The following is a 27,867-nucleotide window of genomic DNA, read 5'->3' on the forward strand; positions in this document are numbered from 1 at the left end:
GAAACAGGTTAAGATAGATTAGGTTATCTGATCCATCTTCCTACTAACACAAGTTGCTTCTTGTAATACCTTTTAAATGTGGAGAAAATAAGGCAAGCTGGACCTCACTGTCCTGGGCCCTACTATGTATCCATCAGAAATGGGACCAGTAACATCCATCTTTTATCCACAGACAGGTCACTTATTTGATTATACCTATACATTCATTTTCAATAATGCTAATTAAAGCAGAGATCCTGCAACTTTCACTAATAACTCTAATCCTATTAGGCAAAATATTCTAGCTATAATTACAAGAATTTGGGGTCTTTGTATCGTCTTCTGCTTTTTCACCATGTAATTTTCCCTTTAACAGCCCAACAGTGTTAAAATCCACAGGGGTAATACTTTCTGAAATGAATTTTTGTACAGTTATGAGGAAGGTTTCAGTCTCCTAAGAAAATGTACAAACCCCATCTGTCTTACAGCACCCCTTGCTGGAAATCTGTCTCTGCTAAGGGAAAAATACCTCTTGCTCCATGATGCACTTTTTTCCATCTGCCTTGAGTTATTAGCAAGGCTGTAAATCTACAATTTGCAGTAATTGCAGGTGGGTTTTGTGGCTTATTTAATGAGTGCTTCTAATTAAGAAATGAAAATTCTAAACCTGTAAATCCAAGGGCTCTAATACTACTATTACAAGGTACTTAGTTTGTCCAAAAATTTTTCACATTCCTATCATGTCCAACTAGCAGCTGAGTTGCCTTTTTCTTTTTTTAAAATGCATCTCAGCCAAGAAAGATTGTGAATTCTAATGTTTAGCTACTTTATCATTCTCCAGGAAGGTCTACACAATGCTCAGGAAATAAGGCTGGGAAGCTCATTTCAAAGAACCGCAGAAAAATATCTCTAAGACACATATCCCTTGACAGTAAATGCCATTACTTTTTCTGTACTAGGGAGGGCAGCCTAGGAAATCATGTACTGCAGTAATCATCAGCTAAAGCAACTCAGCCATGCCTGATGCCTGGTGAAGGGGATGCACAAACCCTCTTTCACAGACTCCTCTCTTATCTATATATATTGTTATCATGACTACAAAAGTTTAAAATACATCTTCAATTACATTCCAAGAGATGCCTTCATATCAAATCTAAACATCAACACACAGGAAGCACTTAAGAAATCAACACAGTAACAAATTGCACGTGTATCGTAGCAAAGTCACTGTCTATTCATTCACAAGAATCACAACTGTGTCATTCAATAAACTGTCAATTACTGTTGGTTCACAAAAAGGTGTTAACAAGCAATCCATATGGCAAACTATTACACAGATTTCCAAGAGTTTTAAAGCAATTGATCTCCATAAAACACAATTTAGGTAGTGAATCTGACTTCTTTTAAATGGTTTAATTTAGAAGACTGTTTTTAAGACTAGCATTATCTGTAAGAGGATTGACAAACCTTCATTTTAGTGTTTTAAGTGTTGTTGGCCCAGCCTCCCTTTTGAGCAGGTGAGGTGGCACCAGTGCCTTGATGCAGAAGCTACATCTGAACAGAAGGATCCTCCTGAGAGCAGCGACTGAGCTGGTCAGTCCATAGGGAAGGGTTTCACAGCCAGGCCCTGCCCCTTTGCCTGCACACAGAGCTTCCATACAAGGAGGATCATGACTGGTTTGTTATCTCTGATGCCACAGTGACCTAATGAGTGATCTGAATTGTTGATGCAATTACAACAATTAGATGCAGACGTTCAAAAATATAGTAATCACCACAATGTTTTTTTAAATGTATAGTAAATTTCTGTTAATTTTAATTATATGAAAAGTACAAAATATCTCTCTTATGAAGTCTAAAAATAATTTTTTCAAGGACCAATCTTAATTAATTAATTTATAGATCTACTGAAACATGATTCTCTTCTTAAAAACTGTTGTCTGTTTGGATGAGTGTGCTGTAACATTCATAAACAAGTTTTATTTTGGTTTAGGTGCCAAATATCATTTAGTCTAATTTGTTAAGAGTAGTTTCTTCCTCTCAGTAATTTGAAACACCTGCACATCCCTATCCCTTTTATTAAAACAAACATCCGTTAGATGTCCTGGCCTGACATCTTGGCTCTACTCACCACATACCAGTGATGCACCAAATGCCTGCATGCTGGACTGTCAGTGAGGTATCAGGTGTGGTACATGAAGCTGCTGTTTCCCTGTGCATCTTCCTGCAGAGCAGCACTGCACAACACACCCCCAACACTTCTGCCTTACCTTGCAGTACCATTCTTAACAGTTACTATTTTATGAATATCTGCATAAAACAAAGCAGTGGTTAATAAACAATAATGAACACTGTTTTCACCTAATCACAACACAACAGACCAATTCCTGTGACAAGAACCGTGTCCTTCAAGGAGTTGTAGCAGCATCCCTTAATGCTTGTAGCAGGATACTGGGAATTGCCAAATGATGGCTTGAATCTCTGACTTCATGAGGCCTCCAGCAAGTCATTAAAATTCTGCAATTTGGGCAATGAAAAAAAATACAAGACCCCAAATTAGTGGATGTCTGCGTAGTGCATGTTTTTTTAAAAGTTTGCCTTGATCTTTGTGCTTCTCTTGTACTGTGTACACAACAAGTCTAATGATGCATCTTTAGTACCTTCTTGGCATGCTGTGGGGATTAGTTAATGACTGCACAGCTCTTTGAAGATGTTCAGGCTATTTTATTTTTAATTAATGTTTGCAAGCTACTTTGAGCTTCTCTGATGAAAGAGCTTAAACAAGTATGAAATTTCAGGCAGTTATTAGTCCAACAAGCAGGAGAGCAAGATGAGGAAGTGTACTGGGTTTGGTTGGGGTAGAGTCAGTTTTCCTCACAGGGGCTGGTATGGGGCTGTGTTTTGGATTGTGCTGAGCACAGGGGTTGATAATATAGAGATGTTTTTGTTATTGCTGAGCAGGGATTGCACAGAGCCAAGGCCTTTCCTGCTTTTCATACTGCCAGGCTGGGAAGGAAGTTGGGGATGTCTGGGAGGTTGAGAGGAGACACAGCCAGGACCCCAAATGAGCAAAGGGACATTGCAGACCATGTGACATCATGATCAGTATGTAAAGTGGAGGAAAGAAGGAAGAGGGGGACATTTGGAGTGATGGCATTTGTCTTCCCAAGTCACCATTATATGTGATGTGCCCCTGGTCTCCTGGGAATGCCTGAACACCTGCCCGCCCATGGGAAGCAGGGAATTGTTTTGTTTTGTTTGTGTGCATGGCTTTTGCTTTCCCTATTAAACTCTCTTTATCTCACCCCATGAGGTAGTGGAGGGGGTGAGTGAGTGGCTGTGTGGGGCTGGGCTGCTGGCAGGAAGTAAAGTGAGACTGGGAGAAAGAAAACAGCTCCATGTATTGGGTACCTTGAATAGGTAGGTGACTAATATTGGAAACAAAAAAGTTACAAAATTATGGCACAAGCATACTGTTCTGAGAAATGGCAGGCTCCCAATGCATGTGCTGTCCAGAAGTCTTCTGTGGAAACTCTGAGAGACATCATTCAGGAATGATTACAGTTTATAATACAGCTTTGGTAGTTCATTCTACTGGGGGATTGAAGGGTTGGGTTCATATGTTGACAACAGAATATTCTCATCTCCTCCCTCCTTGTCCTACATACTCCGGGGACACAGAAGTGGTAGGCAAATCCACAATCTTTTTGCAACAGATGGGAAGTGGATTCCCATTAAAATCAGCATCAAAACTGTTTAAGCCCAATTTCATCAAAAAAAAAAAAAAAAAGAAACGCCACAAAACCAAAAACAAACAACCATGCAGCCATTGAGGAGTAAAGCAGATCTTTACAGAATCAATACTGCACCCCCTCAGTCGTCCAGCTGGCACAAGGCTGCCACACCTCGATTTATCCAGTGCTTCTGGGGCTTGTCTGAAGGGAGTTCAATCGACAGAACATAGTTGGTTGAGTGCCCAGTGGTGGATAAGACACCTCTTCTTTCACTTGTCTTGTATACAGGGCATGAATAGATGTTCAGATGAAGAAACTTGGAACTTTCTCCAGGTTTCAGCCAAATTATGGGCAAAGGATCATAAAGGATTTTTGGCAGTGATTCTCCAATTACCCAGGATTCTCTATCCCATCGTGCACCTTCCAAAAAAAGGCCTCTCACGTAAGCCCCATCTTCTGGCATTTTCTCCATTGTGTGCTCCTGTTTCATCACCTAGAATGATTAAACCATTGCTTGATTTTATTTTTATCTGAGTATACTAAACCCTATAAGTGACAGTCTGAAATTGCTCCTTTAAACAAAATACCTTTTCATCTGAAAACTCTATTTCTTGCTGCCCCAGGATACGTTTCAAGCTGTTCAAGAAAAGCAATATTCTTCTGCATTTTTCTTACCTCAAATTCAAATCCAATGTGGTCGATTGGGATGGTGTATTTTCTGGCAAAGTTTTGTAAAACACCGGTCAAGAAAGACTGAGTGAAGAAGAATCCTGAGAGCCAAAAGACTGTAGGTGGCCCATTGTCAACCCAATCCTGAATAGGGAGAGAGAAAACAAATGTAAAAAAACCCCAACATATTTGTGGCTTCACTGTGCCAATTCACCAGAAAAGGGATGTCTTTTCAGATACCCTCAAACAGCACAACGAGATCTAAGCCTTGATGGGACCCTCTGCCTCCGTCCATCAATTCTGTTTTTCTGAGACAACAAATCACAGAAGTCAGTTCTTTAGGATAACAACCAAAATAATCACTCATTCTGAAACAACCAGAACTCAGTGCTACTGAGAAAAATTTCAGAAAGTAGCATGTGTTTTGTTAAGTCTAGATAGTGGCCCCCAAAAACAGAAAAGTGATTGAATTTGGACACTTTTATCAAAATAATCTCCACCAATCTCCTAACATGCAAAAAGGCCAAATTCTTTTACATTCTTTCCTGATCAATGTCTCTTCACTGATCACTGTGAGGGTACTCACTACAGCCTACATACCAGATCCTAGCAGAGGAAATCATTCCTGTACAAAGATGCCAGACAGGGAGATCTTGGGCCTTGTCCACACAATGCAGTAGGAAAAAGCAAAACAAGGGCAGAATGTCCTCACACTATTGGAAGTTATTTGGAGTCAAAAGAAGCCCCTACAATGCTCTGATCCAGCAAACAGGAAAGTGCCATTTATACAAATCTCTCAGACACTTCTTCCTAGCTTTCTCCTCTCCTGACTTGTATGGGGTTTCACTGCATCTCAGTACCTCACTATTTAAGGTATACCCAAAATTTTATGTAGTTTTGAGAGTGCTAAGAGTGCAGAGAAAATAATGGAATGGTGAGTTAAAAATTAAAATAGTCTGTTCAAAAAAGTGTGTGGAAGTGGTGTGACATTCTATGAAACTTGAAAGATATTTACACGTATATAAAATTTCATAGCTCCTGTTACACACTGGTTCTAAAGCGTTCTCACACCCAGCTCGGTGTCCTTTCAGCAAGGAAGCCATTAAGACACCAATTCGAACTAAAATGAATCTTATAGAAATAGAAAGATGGAAACTACCAAAAGCAGCACTGGATTAGCACCAAGGGATCATCCTCCCAGCTCACCCTGCTGAGCAATTGCCCAGCGAACTGCAGTGCTGCTAATGCAGAGGGTATTTGGCCGTGAGTGTGTGTGAGCAGCTCACAGTCTGGAGCTACCCAGGGACTGCTGAGCAAGGACAGCACTGACACACACTCTCCCCATCCAGCTTTCAACTGCAACTACCCAGACCCCTCAGTCTCAGTTTAGCAGACCTGGAAGAACTCCAAACGACAGAGGAGATCAGACACGTAACTTCCAAGAGGCTTCAGTGATGGATAGGATTTGGAAGCCCACATTGATGGCACTTTTCCCATTAGCATGCTGTTGAAAACATCTTCAAGCTCAGAAGACATCAACACTTGGCCTTTAATGGCTTTGCCTATATTAATGAGGCTGCTCCGAACAACTTCAGTAAGCCTTCAGAGAAAAGAAAGGAATTGTCATTATTTACTTCTTACTACCTGGCTAAATACCCCTCAGTCCAACTTGAATGAAGGGTTGATAAACGGTGGTAAATGTCCTGTCAGAAATTCCTCATCAAATTTGTGGTTATCAAAACTCTTACTTAACTTTAGAAAAGCAAACAGATTAAAAACAGACACACAGAGAAAAGACAATGAAAACTTTCACTCTAGACAAGGGAAATCAAGTGATGAGAGCTTTAAAGCTTGCAGCACTCATTGTCACAGTGTGCTGTGAATTTTGGGGCCTGGGTATCACTTACAAAGGCTAAAGCAGGCTGCTCTCCCTCAACACAACAAACTCAAACCTGATTTAAGTTCATACTCCAAGAATACCATTGCTATATTCAGGTACTCACCTGCAGCTTTCAAGTATTTTTAAAAGATTCATCCAAAGCAGAATCTAACATGTTAAGAAAAATGTATTGTGAAAGGCTTGGTTAAGGCTTGTGAGCAACTAGCAGCAATGGACACAGCATATTTCAGTTTAAGAAGTGCTACACAAAACACTGAGCCATACCTGTTAAATCGAATCAGTTCTTGCCTAAGAACTGTATTCATGGACTCTTCATAAAGTACTGGGTACGCCTTCATCACTTCTTCCATATCAAAGCTACTTGGTAGTTTGGACAGGATGTCCTGTGCCAAATCTTCAACAACTTCCTGAAGGCATAAGTTTGCAGTGAATAACAAATATTCCTTTCCCCCCCTATTTTTATTGAATAAATTCCACAAAACACTATAGATTTTATATTTTTTCTGTATAACCACATAGGTATTTTAGTCCATTTTCCTAAAGATATAGTGCTCTTACTTGCTTTGGGCATCATCCTGTCTGCATGTGCTTGCTTACTCCTTCCTTCTCAATAATTTTAAATTTGCTAAATAATAATTTTTAATTTGCAACAAGGTTTTAGGCGAATTCTAAGGAAATAGGCAGGAGAGCAGACAAGCATAATCCTATTACTGCCACAGTGAAGGAAAAGACAAAGCATGCAGCATGAGCAAAATAATGGGAAGACCCCATGAATACCACAGCCCCAAGAGAAGCTCTAATTGCAGTATATTAGACATCAGAAAATATGATCACTAGACAACCCTGCAGGAAATGAGGCTCCATCAATTTCACTGTTCAAGAATCCACTTGTATATAAAATACAGGATGTCAAATCTGAGAGGCTTGAAAGGTTATTTATCTGTATCTCAAAGAGGCATGGATTTGGCCTGAGTAACCTCAGCTGCCAGGACACATGGTATTAATCTGTTTGAATGCAAAGTCATGGAGGTATCTTCCATCCCTAAAGGTGCTATGCCAAATCCATCTGCTTCTCTCTAAGGACATTCACATCTGCTCCCAATGCTACAGTCATGAGATGAGAGGTGTTGGGTTACTCTGAGACCTAGGACATGACAGGAAAGGGCACCTTTCCAGAGTGCAAGTTGATCTTTCTTCCCCAGTTACCTGAGGGGACTTGCCAGCTCCCCCTGCTTCTCTAGGCAAAGTCAGGAGCACTGCATGGAACAGCTGGTTGGTCTCCTGGTTATCCTTGGTGATATCTGCATTTTCATGAAGTCCAAACACTTCAGGGTGTGTTGTAATTGGCAAACTTCGTATGTATTCAACATAAGACTGTAAAACAAACATTCAGATACCAGACATCATGCAATGTGATATTCATAAACCATCAGTAAACCCAACTGGGACAGAACCTTCCCATTTATAATTAAAGATGGTCGTTTCCTGTTAAACACATCCAGGAATTGACTGACTCTCCACAGAGATAAATATAAAAGTTCTGAGTGATTCAAAAACTCATGGGGGAGTTGTTATTACCACCCTCATGTAAGTGGCAAGAGAAAGGAAAGTACATTAGAAATATCCAAGGAGTGCTGGTAGGAGTCACAGAAGGGGGTAGGATGCTGGATGTGTCATCCCTACAACTGTGGGCTACACAAATAGGTGGGATTTGAGCACATTCATTATCTCTATGAAGCTGTTAGAAGGGAAAAAGAGGATGGAAACTGAGTATACACCTGCCATTCCACCTCTTCCTCCTGACTGCTGCTTTCAAGGTCAGACTGGTGGCAAGAAAGTGCACAAGTACCCTGTAAATTTCTGAAGCCTGACTCCTATTGGCTTTCTAGAACTGTATTGGAAACCTGCACAGGCTCTTTGCATCAACAAATGCCAGAGTGTTGGATGATCTCTACATCCCCATTGGGGTATGACCAGACTCCTATTTCATACATAAGATACATTCCAGGGCTTTATGATCTTATGGGGTTTATTTTCTATTTGGTGTATTCAGCATTATCCAAGCACAGTGTAGGTAAGCTCCTCCCCAGTAACTCAGAGAGAATTTACACTTGTTGTCTTCTCACCTCATATGGGCCATGTGGTGGGATGTAGTAGTCACCTCCAGCTGACAGCATGTACTTCTCCTGCTCTATATCCTTGTTATAGACTATAGAAAGCAGGGACAGGAGGAGACGCCTGTCTTTATCATCTGTCACTCTACCTCCATAGTTACACTCCCCTGGAAAAGGACAAAGAAAACCAGTTTAATGATCAAATTAGAATTATCTTGCAATAATGTGAAACTCTAGTAAGCTGAAGCTCCAAAGCTCCAGATCTTCCAAAGTTTTTAGGTCTTATACTTGAATTGATTCAATGGAAATTAGACACTTGGACATCTATGGGCCAAATTTATGTGTCTTGATGATGAGAGGTTTAAGGAACACTATGAGTTGGTCTGAGAAACTGCTACTCATGTCCCAAAATTCTTTTTCATAAAGCTAATCATAATATTAACAGAAATCAAGAATGACAAGGCTGACAAGGAGGTGCCAAAAGGCAGCTTATCTCCGTGGAGAAAGAGAACAGAATAGCCACAGCAACTGAGTTATTTACACATGTCAACACCTCCTGCTCTAAACCCCTGAGTATGATCACACCCTCTGGTGAAGCACCAAAGCTTCCTGTGTCAGGCTCACATTGACCAGTGAAGGTGGAACAGAGGCCATGGATGGTTTTATTTGGTGTGTATGAAGCAAAGACCAGGAGGTTTGCTGGACCATTAGTAATTGTAGCCATATGCAAGTCAAAACAACAATGACAGCTGAGGGTTTGGGATCCAATTCCAATCACAGTCCAACTCCAATATCCATCCAGTGACAACCACATTGTATGTGGCAGGCCAGTAAAACAAACCTGTGTGGAATCCACTCCGTTTGTTGAGAAGTCACCAGTTTATCAGCGTGTCAGCCAAAAGTGCCCAGCAAAGTCAACAAACACGTGAGAGGATGTAATGCCTGTACCTGTTAGGTATGTCAGAGCTTCAAATGGGATCTCTTCATATTCATTCAGAAACATCTGGATCTGTTGCATGCTGATTCTGAGGTCAGACTCGTTGAATTCGTATGGAATATTCCAACCTGTTCAATTCAGAAGAGATACACAGGGAAATGGTGCACTGCACTGACAGCTGGGCTCAGGAAATGATTGGTACTGCACTGCTCCTACAGAGCTGAAGGTACAACTGCCAGATAGTCTAGAAGCAGCCTGGAATACACCAGGCTGTTTATTAAGCATAGGCATTTTGGCATCAAAATTTCCTGAAAATTATATTTTACCTGCTTGATATTTTAAGCTAATCTGTTGCTATCTGGACACAATGAGAACAGGAGTTTTAATTCACTTATTGATTTCAATTTTTCATCTGCCCATCTATTAATACTGTTTGCAGATGACATTCAAAATAACAGTACAATATAACAAGCAAGCAAACAAACAGGAACATATTCCTGATAAAAGAATCCTTCAGAAAACCTATATCCCTAATGCAAACCAAAAATAGAGCTAGTGATGCAACTATCCTTCTTCACCAGGATAGCTGGTCACATCAGCAGTAGATGTTGCTATAGAAAATGGCCTCTAGAAGATTCAGTTTTTACTCTAAAGCAATAAACGAGTGTCTTCATACTGGAAGTTTAGTGCTTATTTAAACAGCTGCCTACTAAAATAATGACAGTGGTTTTCAGTCAAAATACAACATTTCCTAACAGCAACCAGTTATGAGGAAGGCGAACTCAGCTGGAATGGAAGACTGAGGACTTCATGTACACCCGTGCAGAGCATAAACTTTAAACAGTTATAAAAATGGAATCTCTAAGTCCATACATTTCTGTATGTTAGAAATTCTATCTAGTTTTCTACGTATTTGAAGATTACAGAAAAAGCTGAAGCACAAATCTTATGAATGACATATCTTTTCATTGCTGTTATAAACACCACACTGCAGCTACACAGATTTGCTTCACATCAAGTAAATACATGCACTAGGTTTGATAAAACAAAGTATGCACATAAATAACAAAAGCAGAATAGAAGAAGGCACATTTTTAATCACAAAAATTTAAAACAGATCTGAATTTCATTGTTAGAAAGAACTACAGTAGTAAGTTAATAATTTAGTAAGCTATCATTTCATGTTAGTTCTGTATAATATATTTATTTGGAAAACTGGTACTTTCTAGTCTTCCCTGGGGTAGTACTTTTAGAAGTTTCAAAAGCAGCTTTGGCTAAATAAGAATCCCTGCAAATAACAGCTTTTAAACTTTATGATGCTCTGTGCAATGCAGATTGCACTCTTGCAATCCTGTTAATAGTACTGCCTTTTTACAGAAAGACTCCAGCAATGCATTTCAAAACCACAAATCTTTTTTTTTTGAAACAAAGTGCAAAATAATCTAAAACTTACCCAGTGGGCCGAAGTTTCTCCTTTCCTGCACAACAGCATGAAAAAAGCAAAGGCCAAAAAGCAGTTTTTGCCACATTTTTGGCTTTTGGCAGCTTTGAAAGAACACGGGGTCAGAGATGGGATCGTTCAGGTAGGAGCGAAGGAGGTTCACTCTAACACCTTTTGGAGGCTCATTTGTCATTTTGATGCCATTCTGGAGGATACTAACAGGAAACTTTTCTGATGGATAACTAGTTAACCACAACCTAAAAAGAAGTTTGCAAAGCACATTATTAAAAAATCACATGATAGTAACAGTAGTAGTAGTAATAACAATAATAATAAAATCAGTATTATAATCCTGCATCTTGATCTATAGAAGACTAAGTTTTACTCCTTGTTTAACTATAAAGATAACATCTAAATTTGTTCTAAAATGCAGACAGAGCAGATTATATTGGACAGGTAGAAAAGATGAACTCTTAATGATGGATCTTTATTTTATCACTGCACATAAATGATATGAATGTCATATTTAGGCATTCTTACAAAAGTAGTTTAATTTCTTGTTAGTAGTGTCTTCAGCAAACAGGAAATACTCACATTAAAAAGTGCAAAATACTAAAACTCCTACCTGAATTTATCATTGGTATTCTCAGGCACTATAACTTCCTCACAGATTTTTTCCAAGGCAGGCATCCAGCTGGTTGCAAGATGGCAGTTTTGTAACACTACCCAGGTTCCCTCAGTAATAGCCTTGTAAATTGTTTTTTCTGCTATTGGGCCCTGGCCCTGGCCAAGCGAAACCGTTTGAATGTTTGAGCTTCCCATGCTAACATCATCAGCAAATTTTAGCAAACCTAGAATGGCAAGTTTTATACATGCAAACAAAGACAAACTCTATTAGGAAGTAGAATATGTTATAGTCATCATTTTTGCAATGTCATTAAAGGGAGAAAAGTCAACAAATGTTAACAAATATTAAAATTAAAAATTAAAAAAAGTAACAAATAAAACCACCTCAACAACCTAGAAGTAGTATCATATGCTGTATCAGTCACTGTGTCGCTGAGGCATATACTAAAATTTAGGGGTACAAAGTATTAATAAAAAAGCCCAACCCCAAAACCAGCCAGGTTAAATGGCTGTCCTCTCCTTGGCCCCTGGGTGTTCAGCTGCAGTCTGCACAACAGCCCTCGGCTCTCTCTGTTGCACAGGTACAATTGTTTATGGGGGTTGAGCTGCAAATTTAGCCAGATCTTAAGATCTGGCTAAAAATAGACCTCCAGCTTTGCTATCAAAATCAGTACTTTCTGGAAATACATCCTTACGGTATGGCTCCATATTACAGTTCTTTTGGCAGAAAACCAGATTTAAAAATAATCTGGGTGGTTACACGTTAAAGGACATTTAACAAATGTGGTTTTAAGTGTGGCCAATACACCATTTAATTAGTAACTGAGAGGGAGGAAACTTTCTGGAGGAGGGGTTGCAATAGACTGGGGCAAACCTCCAACACCCACGGAAAGAATTGTAATGCAAGTATAAATTATAAACTGGTCTGGATGGTACAGTCTGTTAGATCCCCAAATTGCTGTTCAGAGACCAAGACATTTCATCACCACTACTTTCATTCCACCCTCTAACAATTTTACTGTCATTGTTTATATATGGGCAGATGCCAATGTTTGATATTCCCTCATTGCTGTATTGTACCTTAGAGACACTTTAAAGATCAAATGAGGGGGCCTACACTATTAACTGTAGTCTGACTATTCGTTTAGTCAGACTCAGTGACATTTAACCAGATAAAAAAAATGGTTTTTTAATACCAATCTCACCTGCCATGGGATCAGCACCTGGTGATAATATAAAAATCAAAGGGGCACAACAATTTGAATCACTGTAACTTCTTCCAAGATCAAATGTAGGTGGTTCAATAAATGTTCTTCCCATGTTTTCCACAATGAAGATCTGCACTGCTGGGATAATTTTGTCAGGTCGCAAACACCTGAGAAGAACCATGCGGTCTAACCCCGTCAGCGCGCTCCAGGCATCCGGGAAGGCTTCTTCATGGGGTCTGACAGAGTCATAGATTGGCTTCCACTTGGAAGAATTCTCTCTTACGTGTTCCATTAGCCCCTGGAGGTTTGTCAGGCAAGATGCACGTACGAGCTCAGCCCATGATTTGTTGGACAGCCAGTCTGGAGCTGGATTGGGGTGAGGATTATCAAGAGCAACACCTCCTGTCAGTAGGAAACGCCAAACTGCATCATCTATCTGGCCTTCTCCCTTCATAATGCCTACTGTCAGAAGGAAGGAGAATAACAGCTTGTCCTTTTCAAACAGCGAACGACAGACATTATTATAGATGCTTACTGTGAAATGGTCAGTTATATTTTTAATTCTCTCCTGTAGACGTCCACTCTTTCTGCTTTTAGCAATAGATTGAACATACAAGTTAATGAACCAAATCAATGAATACTGGTACATAGGTTCAATGTTTGCCAGATCAGAGATGCAGAAGAAGACAACAGCTGAATGAACAGCAACTGGCTTATACCCCATTCGAGTAGAATCTATTTCCTTCTCAGTTATAGAGGCAATTTTTTGCTTTTCAGAGATTTCTGCTGATAACTCCTTGGAAGAAGACAAAATATTAATTGCTGTTTCATCCTCTAAGATGTTTCCTTCTGAGTGGGAAAGGACCTCCAGGATTTTATCTTCTATTTCTTTTAGTTGTTTCTTATTGGCTGCACTTTCTATAATGAGTTGGTTTTTCTTTTCTTCTAGCTCAGGCTTTTCCTTTGCAGCTACAATTCCAAGGAGCTGGTCCTGAAGACCCAAAGGTGTAATCATGAAATTGAGTAGACAAACTTTCACAGCCACTTCAGGATAATAATGAGGATTTCTTAAGTGGGTTGTCATGTAAAACCTGAAGTCTTTTGAATATTCAATTATATTTTCCCCTAATTTCATGTATTCTACTCCTTGTTGTCTGAATGTTTGCTTTAATAAAATGGGTTCTAAGAAAGCATCTAATTCTTCACCAATATTTTCCAGCAAGACTGGTGTTCCAAGCTGAAGAGCAGTTTCTAATGTCCTCACATAATGTGTGTCAGATAATTTGATAACTGACAGCTTGTTAGTTTTCTCCATATTTTTTATCCACTTGTTAGCTTGCCTCTGAGGATCTATCATTAAAGCCCATCTTCTTGAGTTAGAAACAATTACACCATTGTCAATGGAAAAAGAATCAACTGGCAATCCAGCAATCTGCCATGCACGGATTTTGACTGGATCCCCTAATGTATTACTTAAGCTAAAATCACTGGAGCATGGTATGTTCTTTTCAATGCACAGATCCTGCCACTGCTTTTGGCATTTTAGGCGATAATCAACAGTAAAGGCTCCCAAATAAGCCACAGTTCCTGATGACAACAACACATCCCCTACTAGGTCTATGTACTGGATTCCTAATAACCGTGCAGCTTCTGTCCACCTCTCCTTCTCTCCACCCAGACCACTGATCAGCTGCTCAGCTCTCACAAGCTTTTGTGAACAACGTTCAATATTATTTTCTAAGTCTTTCTTCCGGTTATTCATCTTGTCAAACTCATCTTGCAAAGCTTGAAGGCGATCAACAACCTCCTTAAGTTCTGCTTGTTTCACTTGGAGCTTCTGCATTTGAATGTCCAGTATTCCTTCAGCCTCTTGCAAACGCTCACGCTTTGGGGCAACCACTTTCTGAACACGGTCATACACCTCCATGGCTCGCACCCACTTGCAAAGGCCTTCACAGGCAGATGAGACATTTTTTACAACCTCTGGCTGAAAATCAGGATGATTCATAAACTTCTCTCTAATCTTCTTCATTATAGCAGGAGGAATTTTATCTTTATCATATGACTTTAATCTGTCAAGGAACTTAATATCTGAAAGAAGTTTTTTAGCTGGCCCCCAGAAGTCTTCAATCATTTTACCTATATTGCAAATAAGACTAAAATCAGGCATAATACATGCATGTTCAAAGTGAAAAAAGTACTTTGAAACATAGTATGAAGAATTAACATCAGTGATATTGCAATGGAATTTTACTATGCAAAGACTATTAAATAGTTTGGGAAAATCATTACCTAAAGGAATTCAGACAGGACCTTCAGCATCACTAACCAATGTCATATTTATTAACTGCATATTAATTCTAAATCAACCAAGCACATTACGGGAAACCAATTACTATACAATCTTTCTTAGCATTGTCTATTAGATAAATCAGTAACTGTGGAAGTATTCCTTCTTAATCTAGATAAGACCATTTGGGATAAAAGGCATTTATATCATCCTCATTTTTAATTATGAAGGGTTGAGCTGTATAGGCATATGGTGGATGAAAAGTGAAAGAAAAAGGTTTCTTTCCCACCTCACAAATCCTGTGCAACCCCACAATAACAACATTAAACCACACAGAAAAGGCTTATTAGAATAATTACCTATGACAGGTATAATTAGAATTCCCTCTCCCAGCATAACTGATAGTTTGGAAGCAGGGGTTGCAGGGGGAAACACAGGCAGATGGTGCACAGCACACCTCCAGCACCCAGAGCTCCTCAAGGCAATGCAAATCTCAAGGTTGGGTCAAAGCAAGTTGAAGAGATGACTTTGTGCAGGCGACTGGGATCATATTTACAAAGCTTGTACAACAGTGTCAGGCAAGGGCAGTATGCCAGCATGGCAAAAGCAGCTCTTCACTACTCAGTGTACTTGTCACTGCCAGCAAAATGCACCTCCAAAGCACGAGGCTTCGTTCATGCCAGAAGCACCTCACCAGCACACCTCAGCAGCAGCCACACATTCCTGGGGCAGGGATAACAAAAGCTGTGTCATTACCGCTGCCATTGGGGTCGGGTTTCCTCTCTGGTTTAACTGCCCTCATGATACAGATACTCTCCATGACGAGCTTGACAGGACCAGGGGGATTCTGCATGGATTTCACAAGAGTGATGTCTGAAGGATTCAGGGTGTTGAGAGCTGCCTCTGCAGCAGCCAGAGCTGGCAGAGCCTCTGCAAGGTCTGCTTCACATTCGTCCTGTTAAGACATTGGGCAGAAAGCTGTGAACCTTCATACAATACTAGGTCTGCAGCCTGGTCACCCCCCACTACAGCACAGCCTCGGAGAACCTTCTGTCTTGTTAAGCATCCATTAAATAGACTCTTCACAACGTTTCTTGGAGAGAAAACTACTTTCACCATTTGACAGCACAGTTTAAAGAGAGAAGGTTTGTAGAGAAATTAGTAACTTCCATAAACTGAACTGATAATTAAAAATGTCACACAAGCTTTCAAGATCAAGGCCTCTCTGGTTTGGCAATGAGAATTAAAATAAAGGTTAGAGACAGTTTTTCTTAGTTAAATCTTACAGTGCTGATCAGCTGAAAAATGGATACTGTGTAGCTTAAATTCTTTATCAGATACTCTGATCTCAGTAATTATCCATATTATATATCACTGACATTTCCAGCTAGTTACAAAAAAATATTGAGGAATCTTGAGGCTTTCCACAGGAAATTCTGTGTTACAGATGTCTGGCTGTGGCATTACCTCTGAAGTTATGCCTAATAGGACTACATGCAGCATATGCCAAATTACCTCAGCTAACTCTAAATTAACTGTCTTTGGGCATGGAAACAGTATAAACTCGTTATTCAATCTATTGAAAATGAGAATATATTAGTAAAGAAATAAGAGCTATACAGCTTTTGGAACGTGAACTAGAAAGGGAAGCTATGCAGGACTGTGAGGTGCAGTCATACTGCAAACAGCCCAAATTTACCGTGTTTATATAAGGAACGTGTCATTCATCATCTCCTGCAATTTTGTTACTCTAAGAGCTTGGCTCACCCCATTAACACATCATCACAGCTCCCATTCACTTGGAACCCATCACGCTCCAGGCTCAAGCCCTTGGGCACTACCTTAATAGCTTGGGCAACAGCAGCTGCATCATTGGCTTCCTTTTCATCTGCTGACACTATTGCCTTTTTTGCATCTACTTCAACTGTTTCCTTTTCAATCTTGACCATCATTTTTTCTGTTTCTGCAGACGTTTTAATCAGTTCAGGCTGAAGGTCAGTCAGTTCTTTCTGCATGTCGGCAACCTGATGGATACAACAGGAAATCAAGAAAAAGTCTGTGTAAACATTGCATGCATGTCATATCTTGATGTCTCATGAAGAAAGATTGGAGGGCCCTATATTAAGACAATCTAAAAAAAGGACATTTGATTTAAATAATTAATAATTCTCTGGTTTATTTTTACTAAGAGTTGTTTCATTTAACTGAGTAGATTTTTTTTAAAGGTATTTTTATCATTGTCTATGCAATACACTTGCTTTTTTCAGATTCATTAATGTCAATAAGGAGAAATATATTGTTTAATTCTATTTCTTCCTCACAGTCACTTTCAGATAACGAAAGCCCAAATAATCCTTTATTGCACAGCTGGAAAACAAAATTCAAAAGAAACCTGGAATGGAACACAGAATTAGTGACAGCAACAGCTGCAAACTGGATCTTCTTCATCCAGCAACTATCCAGAAGCCCCTTGAGTTTGTGCCTTGGAAAGATCAATCCCTGGATCACATGGGTTGAAAAAGGGATTATTTATCTGGAATAAATAAATCTGATCCATTTCCTACTGGGAATCTACTCAAGAATTAATGTTTAATATTCTCTTACAATGTTTTTCAATCTCTCCTCTATTTTGGAAAGGGTAATAGGTCCTAGAACTCTGAGGCATGGATTCTCCATATAAGGTTTTGAGACAATAATGAAATTTATAAGGTTTATTCCTTCAACATTTAATGAGTACCTTCATTTTAATTTTGTTTGCTATGAAGAGCTATAATCCAAATGTAGAGATTATAATTTCTTCAATTTACTAAGCAGTAATCTAACTTTTCCTGCTGGCTTTTTGTAGAAAACTAGCAACAGCATCATGAACATAGTGAAGAACAAATTAGTAAATTTTATTTTTGTAAGCTTCAACCATACAGACCCCATACATGAAGTATGCATGTGGCACATATTCAGCATTTTCATCTGAAACTTACTTGTGAAGATGCAAATTCAAGCTTTTCAAGTCCCACAAGATAACGAGTCCTCATCATGTCAACTTCTTCCCTTTTTCTATTCAGCAGAGTCTTGAAGGTGAGAATCAGCTCCACGTAGGAAGTCGGTGTCACGTAGTTGTGTCTGCGCAGCGTAGCGTAGTAGCCAGCAGAGAGTTCTCTCACACTTTCTTGGAAGTACTTGCACACTGACACAACCCTAGGGGAAAATTTTCCACATTACTTCGAAAATACAGTCTGTCTTTATGTCAATTATCAAAAAATTACTCGAAGCTTATGGAGTCATATTAGTGTTAGGGAAGGCAGAAATGTATTTTCCCCATTATTAGAAGTATTTTGGACTCCTGTTGAAGAGATTTTCAGAAACATCAGATACGTATGTCGGGGTATCTTTGACTTGCACTGAAATCCCAGAGTTGGCTTAGCTTTGTCCATTTAAAAGGACAGTCTCCCAATCAAATACACTGGGGGCACGAGGGGTGGGGGAACAAACTTTTGATTCATATGTTTCTTGAGAGATAAACTCATACTCTTTTCTAATGTCATCTTTGAGCTCAATATCCTCTAAAAACTTGTTAGCAACCATTTCCAAAGCATCTGTAGGCCACGTTTGGAACCAGTCAATGGTGCAGCAGTTTATCAGTGAAGGGAACATCCGTAATCGATTCCGAAAGGCATCTCCAATAGGACTCATGGCTACAAAAATAAAAACATGGTTGTCACCTAAGTTTCTCTGCAGTTAGGAAGCTGAAAAAAAAAAAAACCTAAATAAAAATATTCTGAGAAACAACACATTGTATACAGACCTAAGACAATATGCAAATTTTTCTTCACCCTTTCAATAAAGAAACTGTACATAGCAAGGGGCGTGGCTTCAATTCTCCTGTTCTCCACCCTTGCTGCACTTTGCATTTTCTCAACAATTTCAGCCTTCTCATCTGCTGCAAAGATATTAGGCACATCCCCAGTATTTAAAAGCATGTTGATGTCTTCCACAAATGATTCATCCTTTATTTGATTATCGCAGAACAAAAAAGACACATTGTTGTTACCAACACCTGCTTTCAGCATGACTTGCTTAATATCATCCTTCCATTCACTGATGCCATAGGACTTGGTAATTTCGATCTGGAAGAGCTCAAAGGAATTCATGAAGGTGGCAAGCTTGGTCGCGCTTTGCCGGCCGCTCCCGCCAACACCCACCAGCAGCAGGTGTCCACTGTCCTGTTTCAGTACCCTGCATATCCTTGAGATGTGCTCGATAGCAAACTGGAACATGACCAGGGACATCGGTGCCTTGCTCATATTGTTGTACTCCTCAAGGTAGAATTCCATCACGCTTGTCAGCTGCTTTAAGTCCGTGATTTCATCATAAATTTTGACAGAACTGCTCGGCTTTATGTAGTCCCCAAAGAACAGGGCGCGAATATTGTCATCAGTGACTTTTCCAGTAGGTGAGAGATGACCCAGTACCTAGGAAAAAGACAAGGATCAACAGATGATTCTAACTATTAGGGAATTTTCCTTAAACTCATAATTCTGTAGGTTGACATGCAGGTTTCCACATATGAATACCTCACAGAGAGATACTGCTGTCAAATATAGAACAAGTTCTCAAAAGGCTTCTCAGAAAGGTACCCACTACACCCATTGGAGCATCCAAATAATCTTTTATCTTAAGTAAAAACACAGATAAATGCTGTGCAAGACATTTATTCCACTTCAGTTGGTCCTCTGTACCAACACAGAATCCCTCAGAAGCTATAAAACATTCTGATATGAAGTATCTTGAATAAAAATATGTATAATACTCAATGCTGAATAGCACATTGTCCATACTTTTTAAATTCACTGATCAAAACATTGCAAAATGTCTCCAGTACTGATTTAATCTCAATGTTTAAGTATTTCTGAAAATGCATCAGTATCATCTTGGTCCCAGCACATTACCCAAAAATACCTTATTAAGGTTCTGCTTGAAGCTGTTTAATGTTGTCTCTTGTACCATCTGAAAGAAAACATTCTTGTCATCCTCATCAACCAAGCGATCATAGAAAACTCTGTAAACCTCATGAATCCAAAGTCTGATCAGTTTATCTCCATCCTGAAAATGTAAATACAAACAAAATTGATAAATATAGCTTAGGCAGGATTTGTTCAAAAAGGAAAGGTTAGAAATGTCCATCTGGACCCTGCTATACCTCGTACTAAACTCAGTGGGAATCTTTCAATCCCAAGCCATTCAGCACATGGCCCAGCATCTGCTAACTTAACTGGATTCCTCACCTAGTTACCATCTTGTCCTTCCTGCCAACACAAACTGGGACTCTCATGTCAAACCTTTTTCTCTACTCCATCCTTCAAAGGTCTGGCTCATGGGCTGTAACCCAAGCCCTAAAACCCACCCTGGCTAAGATTTCCCTTGAATAGCTTGTAGCTGGTTTGTTCTGTTTCTGCACCAAACACATTCCTCCAGCAGAAATAAAACCTTTAATACTCTTTTTATCTGACATTTTACTGTAAAGGGATGAAAAAAAGTAGAAGGGTGAATATCATATACATCTCTCAGTATTAATTTGTAGTTTGTGACAAGAGGCAAACTCAGGGTGAAATTATTCAGTCCTGTTCATGACTGTTTGCCATTTGTAAAAAGAGAAACTGAGTCTTTTCTCAAGTTTGTTTCTTTTTCTTATTTAGTTTGCAAGTTCAACAGAGGGGATTGTCTGCCTTGATGTACAGACTTTAACAGGAGGATCTTGGACCTCTGGGCCCAACTGTATTATATGTAAAGAATATTAACAAAATGACAGCTCTCTCCCTCAGAGACAGACAGAAAATACAAACCAAGGCATTCAGGGACTATTCTGATTTTAAACCCTGTAAATCTATTGAAATCATAGTTCATGTATTTTGAGATATTTACTTACTGATATTATAGAAATAATTTACTTTTTCTACTGCTCTCTTCTACATCAACATAATTAAACTACAACTTACTTGCAAATGAGTGTGTGGACAGAGCAGAACTCCTTTAATAACCCTGGAAAAATCCCGTAGATTAAAGACATAGTGGGATTTTGAAGGAGTTGGGAGAAAATTACTAACTGCCAATTTATAAATCACCGATGTCGCTTGGACCATCATCTTACCCAGCCTTAAGAAGGAAAAGAAATACAATTTTAACTTCTGCAGCTAAATCACAGGTAAAAGTCAACAAAGGTGCTACAGGAAATAGATCCCATTACCTCAGAAATGAAGCATCAAAGCCTTTGCTGAAGTGCCAGTCAGTAACTGCAGTGAAAATCTTGGTTAAAATGTCATCATTGAAAGAACAGATAGAGACAATATTCAAGTGCCGTGTGAAGCGTCCTGTGAAACACAGATGGATGCAGAGAGATTTCAACGTTCAAATATCCTTCCACCTTTCAGCTAGCATCTTCTAGGACTGACTGTCACTAAAACAATATTTCAATCTGGGACCAGCTTCATGATTTTGTTTCTGGCAAATTTTTGCCCTAGCAGTGATGCAGAAAAAATATAAACTGGTTTATATTTTTTATCAGTATTTTACTTAAAATTACTCTTTTGAGTCTGTAAACCATGCATCTCCATTACAAGGCCGCTATTACCCAATTTGAAATTTCAGCTAACCCAGCCTTATTGATTATGACATGACACAGTAAAACTTTACAAAGTCAAGGATCTTGTTACTGGCTTTCACCTAAAAAGAATCAGTCTCTACCCAAGTAAATTTTAGAAATTCAGCTATATCAGAATAGTTAATTTCATAAAGCCTCCTCAGAGCACATACAGTTATATCTGTACCACAGTGTTTATATGAAGGGAAGTAGAAGGAAGTGCTTTATAACAATGCAGATGTATGTAGCCTATAGTAATGCAGCTGCAGCTACATTAGGGCTTTAATTTACGTAATTTTTTTTTTAGAAAATATAACCTCCCTTATGCTGCTGTGACAGGAATCGTGGAGTTGCAGGTAACATGCTTGTAAATAAATGCAGGCAGCCTACTTAGCAGCAGCAGATACAACTTCAGAAGAGACTTGCCAGAGACATGGTAAGAAGATGTATTCCCTCCCTTTTCCAAAGAATAGAAAATGGAAATAATCTCCATTGCTAATTTTAGAATAACTTCCGTCATTCACCGTTTAATCAACACAAAAACATTCTTTCTAAAGTTGATTAAACTCCCCCTGGAAAAGGTAGAGATTTGAACTTGAACCTAACAGACCTGTACTTGGAATGACCCACTCAGTGAATGCACCTGTAGATTCCCCAGTCACAGATAAATGTAGAATTTGCCATAAGCAAACCTGAACCCACCTCTGAAGTTCAGTCAGCTAGATAACCACTTGCCACACCAATGCATTTCCTACCTGTAATGTCATTCCTGCCTCCCCCGGGGGGACCCATAGCTGAGACAAGCAGCACATCTCTGATACTGATGTGGGATGCATCTTTCCTGTCGTACCAGTGCCCGTGATCAATCCATTGCCTCAGAAGCTCAATAGCTGGCTGCGCTCCATACACTTCCTTTTCAGGCATGTTTAGGTCATCTGTGGAGAACACAGACACTGAATAAAAAACCTCAGTGTTTAGGAATTTCGTTTTCTTCTAAGAAGGAAAAATAACTGAACTAGAGGTAGAAAAAGGCTGTGTGTTTTTATTTATGCTTCCCATTGAAGTAACCAAAATCAAATACAATTATACCTCGCAGGGATAATTAGGGGTGATGGCTTAATTTAGTGTGGCTGGTGATTTTGTTTAATTTCATGTCATGTCCCACTGCAACTCTATGAACTATTCTGAAGACAACCACCACTTAAACCTCTCAGCAAGGGCAGTGCTAATTCTTTGATGGTTCTTGTGTGTCCCTTCCAGCTCGGGAGATTCTAAGATTCTATGATTCTCTGGATACCTGAAAAAAGCCAAAAAGCACTGAGGCAATCCAAATTTACTAGTCTCAGTGAACCACTTCCTTTGCCTAAAGCTGGAATAAAAATGATTTTTAAAAATGAAAAATATGTCTTACCCACAAAAATTATAGCTTCTTTCCCTGCAGGAGGTCCAAATAATCCTTTTCTTCTTCTGTCCAGCTTGGACATAATAATATCCTGGGTTTGGTTAGCAGAGGTTCTTGCAGAGAAGTTGATGAAACTCGGGATGTATTTTTCCTTTGGAAGTTTTAGTAGAAAATTGTTTGTTATAGCTGTTTTTCCAGTGCCAGTGGGACCCACAAAAAGCAAAGGGACACTATGCTCCACGTATGTTTTAAGAAAAAACATTTGTCTGGCAGTTTCCATTGTTGGAATGATCAGCTCAGATACCTGCAGGAAAGTAAAATAAAACAGGAAAATCAAACATCTAATACCTTAATCAACATGAATTTGCAAGCAACTACAGGAACCCTGCAGCACAAATGCATTTTTATGAAATGCTATTGTCTGAAAACCTAAGCTATAACAAGGTTCTAGTAAATACTATGGCCCCACGTCTTGTTCAGGGCTTGTACAGTCAATAGCACAACCAGTATTATCTATATCATGGTTCACAAACATTATATAAAGCCTGGATGGAGAACTATAAAGTATGGCCTAGTTCTGTTACCCTACTGTGCAAAGGGAAAGGAACACTGGTTTGGAAATTTTTTTCTCTTCTTCACTTTTTACTCATAATTAGCAGCTGTGGATTTGATACTGAGGGAAGATTTTCGGCAGCAGAATGAAATGTAATCTTACCTCTCTCATGTACTTAATAGACAAGACAATTGCAACTACAATGGAATGAAAAGTTGAACAAGCTTAAGTTATCTTGAAGTTTCATCTGCAGATCTCTGATGTGCTTCACTTCCATTCAGTTCACAGCTGCCATCAAAATCTGAGTGTCCCTATTTGGAAATGGAGGGGATCCAGGACTCTCAGTACTGTTCCCCATATCCCAAAGTAGTAGTAAATCTCTTTGCTTGCTTTCTCTAAGTAACTTATACCATAATATCATAAGATTAACCACTGGAAACAGAAATGAAGGAATGGAAATTCAGGCCTTGGCTTTTTCCCGCCATGGTTTCCCCAATATCAGAGGCTGTTAGAGAACAAAGCAGAACCCAAATTTTAGCCACCAGGAAACCTCAGGGCTCCATGTGCACCTGCAGTGCTGAACTTCCAGTGTCGGTGCTACCAGAACTGAGACAAAAGCATGAACAGGAGCTTACAGAGACTAATGAAATGTTGCAAAGCAATCATTAAACAGCCTCATATGGTTATTTATACCTCTAAATCATTTAGTCAAATAATTATTTTCTACAATAAAGACACCACTGTGCACCTTAGCCCCTGGGGCGATAACTTGCTCTTCCTTTGTGATGCAGTCTGTCCACATGTGCCACTGCCCATGGCCACGCTTGTGAAAATAGAAGTCATAAACGCTCCCTGTTAATTGAAAAACACAACATAGGAAAACCCACTGATTAAATTATAAACTTCATTAATTTGAGTGTGAGATGTTCAACACTGAGATAATGGAAGCTTTCTAGTAGGTACACAAAATACACCCCCACTCTCCCATTCCCCCCCACCCCCCCACTGCCATTATCATCACCAAATTATTTTAGGTCAGATTCAGCCACATTGTTTGAGTACAACAGAAGGCATATGCTACTCCTGGGTGAAAGAGCCAGGAAAGGGCACCCAACTGTGCAGCCCAAGGCTTAGCAGATGGTGGCTCTGCTGCAGACTTAACATCTGCCAGGCACACTAAGTGCCAAGCTTTCTTACTGCTTTATAAAAGGCCAAGCAAGTACAGTTACGAAGAAGCACCTTTTTCTGGGAAGATATTATTTTTGTTAAGCTTCACATTTTTAGGGCGTGGGTTTTCCTCATTCATTCCATTGAGCAAGTTGCGGAAAAACGAATCAAATTTTCTTCTGCTGTCTGCATCAATGATCCCTCCAATTGTCCACACCAAAGCAAAAAGGAAAAGGGCCTGCAGCCATGAGGTGATCTGCTGATTGGACAAGCTTTCCCTGTCCTCTTCATCAGATTCCTTTATTTCATCTAAAACATGTATTTTGAATTTTAGTTAAATGCCATTAACAACCATTAACCCCAATTCAAAATGCATTTTTGCAAAAGTACCCTGAGACAAAAGTAAAGCACTGTTTTCAGTGGAATGAAGCCAATCTACAAAAGGAGGATCTTGTCTGTGTAAAATACTGTTTACAAATAAAAATGAAATTAGAAGAAAAATATTTAGAAAGAGTCCTAACTCTCTTCTTCAGATGGTAGCAAACAGCAAGCAAAACATAGAAAATACTCACAAGATCATATTCAGTTTTGTAGTGACACCAGTTTCCAAATGTGAAAGCTCTGTACGCTGGTCAAAGAACTATTAGTAATACTGATCAGTGAGATCACTGAGTCTGTTGTATGAACTCAACAGTAAGGAATTCCTGTGGTATTTCCTTGCATCTTATAACCTGCATTTTGTCCTGGGACATGGCAGGAACAAAAAAGAAAAATTGAAATAAAAAGAAGGTGGCTTAGGGTACTTACCAAGGAGAGAAGAATAGAGTTTCATCAAGCTGTAACTCAGGTGAATAGAGGACGTTTTCACAATAAATTTGCAACGATGGTGAATGAAATCTAAACAGGGCTCGACTAGCCACATAAACAAGTCATTGACCTACCAGGAGAAAAGGAAACAGCTGTGTGACAATGCAGGACTTGCCACATTGCCCACTGTCCCTCAATTCACCCTCCGTCAAACATAGGGCGTCAGAAACTCTCCAGGTTGGCAGAGAGAAGATCAGGAAAGGGCCTGTGTGAGGCAGTACTGAAATGTTCACAAAGTCACACCATCACTATCTGAAGGGGAAAACAAGTTGTTTTTACCATGGAGAAGTTTTCAGCAGGAATTCTGTTACCGAGTTACTAATCCAGACAGCAGAGCAGCAGCTCAGCCTAGAGAGACCCCTGTCTTGCTTAGGCAACAACAAAATTGTTCCAACAGAAACAAAGGCAAAGGCTTCATCCTCCCTTAAAAAGAGGCCCCCTACTGAGGACTCAGCACAGACACCGTGCCACAGCAGAAATTCCAGTATGCTGGGGCAGACTGGTGCCTGCAGGAGTGCCACAGCAGGCGGGTTAATACTGACCATGGCTGGTGGTATCTGCTCCATGAACTCAAACTGGAAAACAGGACAGGAATCATGACCTACCCTTTTCCCAGGAACTAGTACTCAAGAAGATGCACCAAAGGGTCAGGCTATCTATTGGTTAAGGAATAATTATTTTACTCTTATGAACTAAGAAAACTATAAATAAAGAACTCTTCTACTCTTGATACTTCTTGGGAATTTGATTCTAATTTCCTGTAAAAACTGAAAGGGGATCTTCTCAAATCACATAAATAAGTTTTCTACAGCTCCAATCCTAATATCATTCCAATTATTTTACTAGATTTTAATGCCTAATAATAGGGATTTTAAATTTTCATTGAAAGCTGATTCTCACCAACATGTACTTTTATTTGCATCTACTGAAGACATAGTACAATACACAGCACAAAGAGCTCTCTGTCATGCAAGCAATGAGGTGAAAAAGGCTTTCAAGACTAAGCTGCCAATGGTAATAATAAAAAAGTTTTGATTCCCCCTGTCTGCCTTCAAGTGGGCAAACTGTGAATATCACCTTATAGTTAATCTAAATTAGACTTAGGTAAAAAATGAACTCGCACCAGCGCCCGGTGTTCTTCCTGCAGGTTTGGAGGCAGAGTTTTCATGTAGGAATCCTTCAGTGGCTTCCAACCCAACTGTTGTGGGTCCATATAGATCATACCACACCTGGGAAGAACAAACACCTGTGGTAGAGGAATACATGTGCAAGCTGGGACAGTTCAAGCTTGAACGCTCTCACATTACCTGCTGACAGTTGCTGGAGATGCCTCCTCTAAGTCCGCTGGCTCAAAGATTAAACTCATTTTTGAATTCATCTGAATTATTTCACCACTCATTAAGCATAACTGGAGGAAGAGCATCACAAACATGGTCTAGTCATGTCAGTGCTGATTGTGCAGTCAAAGCAATGCCATAAAATCACTGAAAATTCCACTTAGTGTCACTCCTCATTCATTCGTATCCTTACAATACATGATATTTTATGACCTTACCTCAACTTTTCCATGTCTTACTGTAAGGCTTGCAGAGAAACAGAGAACAATGCTCTATCTTTAAATAACTCTGCAAGAAAAAGCAGTTATCACGTGCATCTTTTTTTTAAATTTATTTATTCACTCGGTAATTTAAGCAAGTTCAGTTTTCAGTCACAGAACTGAGTTCATGCATTTCAGTTTCCTAAAAAGGTCAATAAAAAAACCTCAGTGATAAACCTCATTTCAATGAAGAAGAAGCAAGACAAGGCTTCTAGAGAGAAGTAACAGGTTAATATTATCTAATACCATCTAAACCCACTCATACAATTGGGGAAATAAAGCAGTGCTTTTAAGCACATCAGCCTTTCCTGAGTTTCACACTTCCTAACATAGTAAAAATATTGCTACTACTAAAATCAAGTCTGTTTATTCAAGGACGAGGTTACAGGCAAAAAATTAGGCTACCTTTTTATTATCATCCAGCACAGTGTTCATGTTCTCTATCCAAACTGCATCCACTGGGCCATCAAAAATAATCCACTTGCGATCATCTGTGGTAGAAGATGCTTGTTCCCTGAAAGCCTTTGCAAGAATTCCATCTGACCACTCATGACTTACAGGATCAAAACTGCCATACAACTGCCCCATAGTAATGGCTTTGGGATTAATAACTTTGTATTCAACAGCAAATTCATCCATGGCATTTGCTGTGGAAAAAGGCAAACACACAAGCTTGAGAATTTGACAGGTTAGTTTTATTCAATAGCTGAAGTACAGAACTCAGTGATTCCTGAGGATTCTACTCTAG

At 39.4% G+C, this 27,867-nt stretch overlaps 1 protein-coding gene across 1 annotated transcript in view; it reads right to left on the bottom strand.

Annotated features, from left to right (window-relative positions):
- Positions 1-3,656: 3,656 nt before the first annotated feature.
- DNAH3 (dynein axonemal heavy chain 3) overlaps positions 3,657-27,867 on the bottom strand; it is a 53,759-nt gene continuing 29,548 nt past the window's right edge. The window contains exons 36-61 of the mRNA XM_082292456.1: positions 27,525-27,766; positions 26,830-26,930; positions 26,646-26,751; positions 25,463-25,592; positions 24,728-24,964; positions 24,237-24,340; positions 22,945-23,239; positions 22,289-22,468; positions 21,141-21,264; positions 20,893-21,049; positions 19,856-19,999; positions 18,702-19,368; positions 18,426-18,591; positions 17,878-18,094; positions 16,741-16,923; positions 15,656-15,854; positions 12,607-14,748; positions 11,400-11,625; positions 10,787-11,031; positions 9,345-9,461; positions 8,409-8,563; positions 7,489-7,656; positions 6,547-6,689; positions 5,778-5,982; positions 4,389-4,526; positions 3,657-4,206 (exon numbers count right to left, since the gene is read on the bottom strand). Of these exons, the coding sequence (XP_082148582.1) occupies positions 3,853-4,206; positions 4,389-4,526; positions 5,778-5,982; positions 6,547-6,689; positions 7,489-7,656; positions 8,409-8,563; positions 9,345-9,461; positions 10,787-11,031; positions 11,400-11,625; positions 12,607-14,748; positions 15,656-15,854; positions 16,741-16,923; positions 17,878-18,094; positions 18,426-18,591; positions 18,702-19,368; positions 19,856-19,999; positions 20,893-21,049; positions 21,141-21,264; positions 22,289-22,468; positions 22,945-23,239; positions 24,237-24,340; positions 24,728-24,964; positions 25,463-25,592; positions 26,646-26,751; positions 26,830-26,930; positions 27,525-27,766 (7,145 nt within the window). The 3' untranslated portion in view covers positions 3,657-3,852. The remainder of the gene's footprint in view (positions 4,207-4,388; positions 4,527-5,777; positions 5,983-6,546; positions 6,690-7,488; positions 7,657-8,408; positions 8,564-9,344; positions 9,462-10,786; positions 11,032-11,399; positions 11,626-12,606; positions 14,749-15,655; positions 15,855-16,740; positions 16,924-17,877; positions 18,095-18,425; positions 18,592-18,701; positions 19,369-19,855; positions 20,000-20,892; positions 21,050-21,140; positions 21,265-22,288; positions 22,469-22,944; positions 23,240-24,236; positions 24,341-24,727; positions 24,965-25,462; positions 25,593-26,645; positions 26,752-26,829; positions 26,931-27,524; positions 27,767-27,867) is intronic.

This window comes from Coloeus monedula (genome assembly GCF_965178545.1).
Source record: "Coloeus monedula genome assembly, chromosome: 16".
Lineage (NCBI taxonomy): Eukaryota > Metazoa > Chordata > Aves > Passeriformes > Corvidae > Coloeus > Coloeus monedula.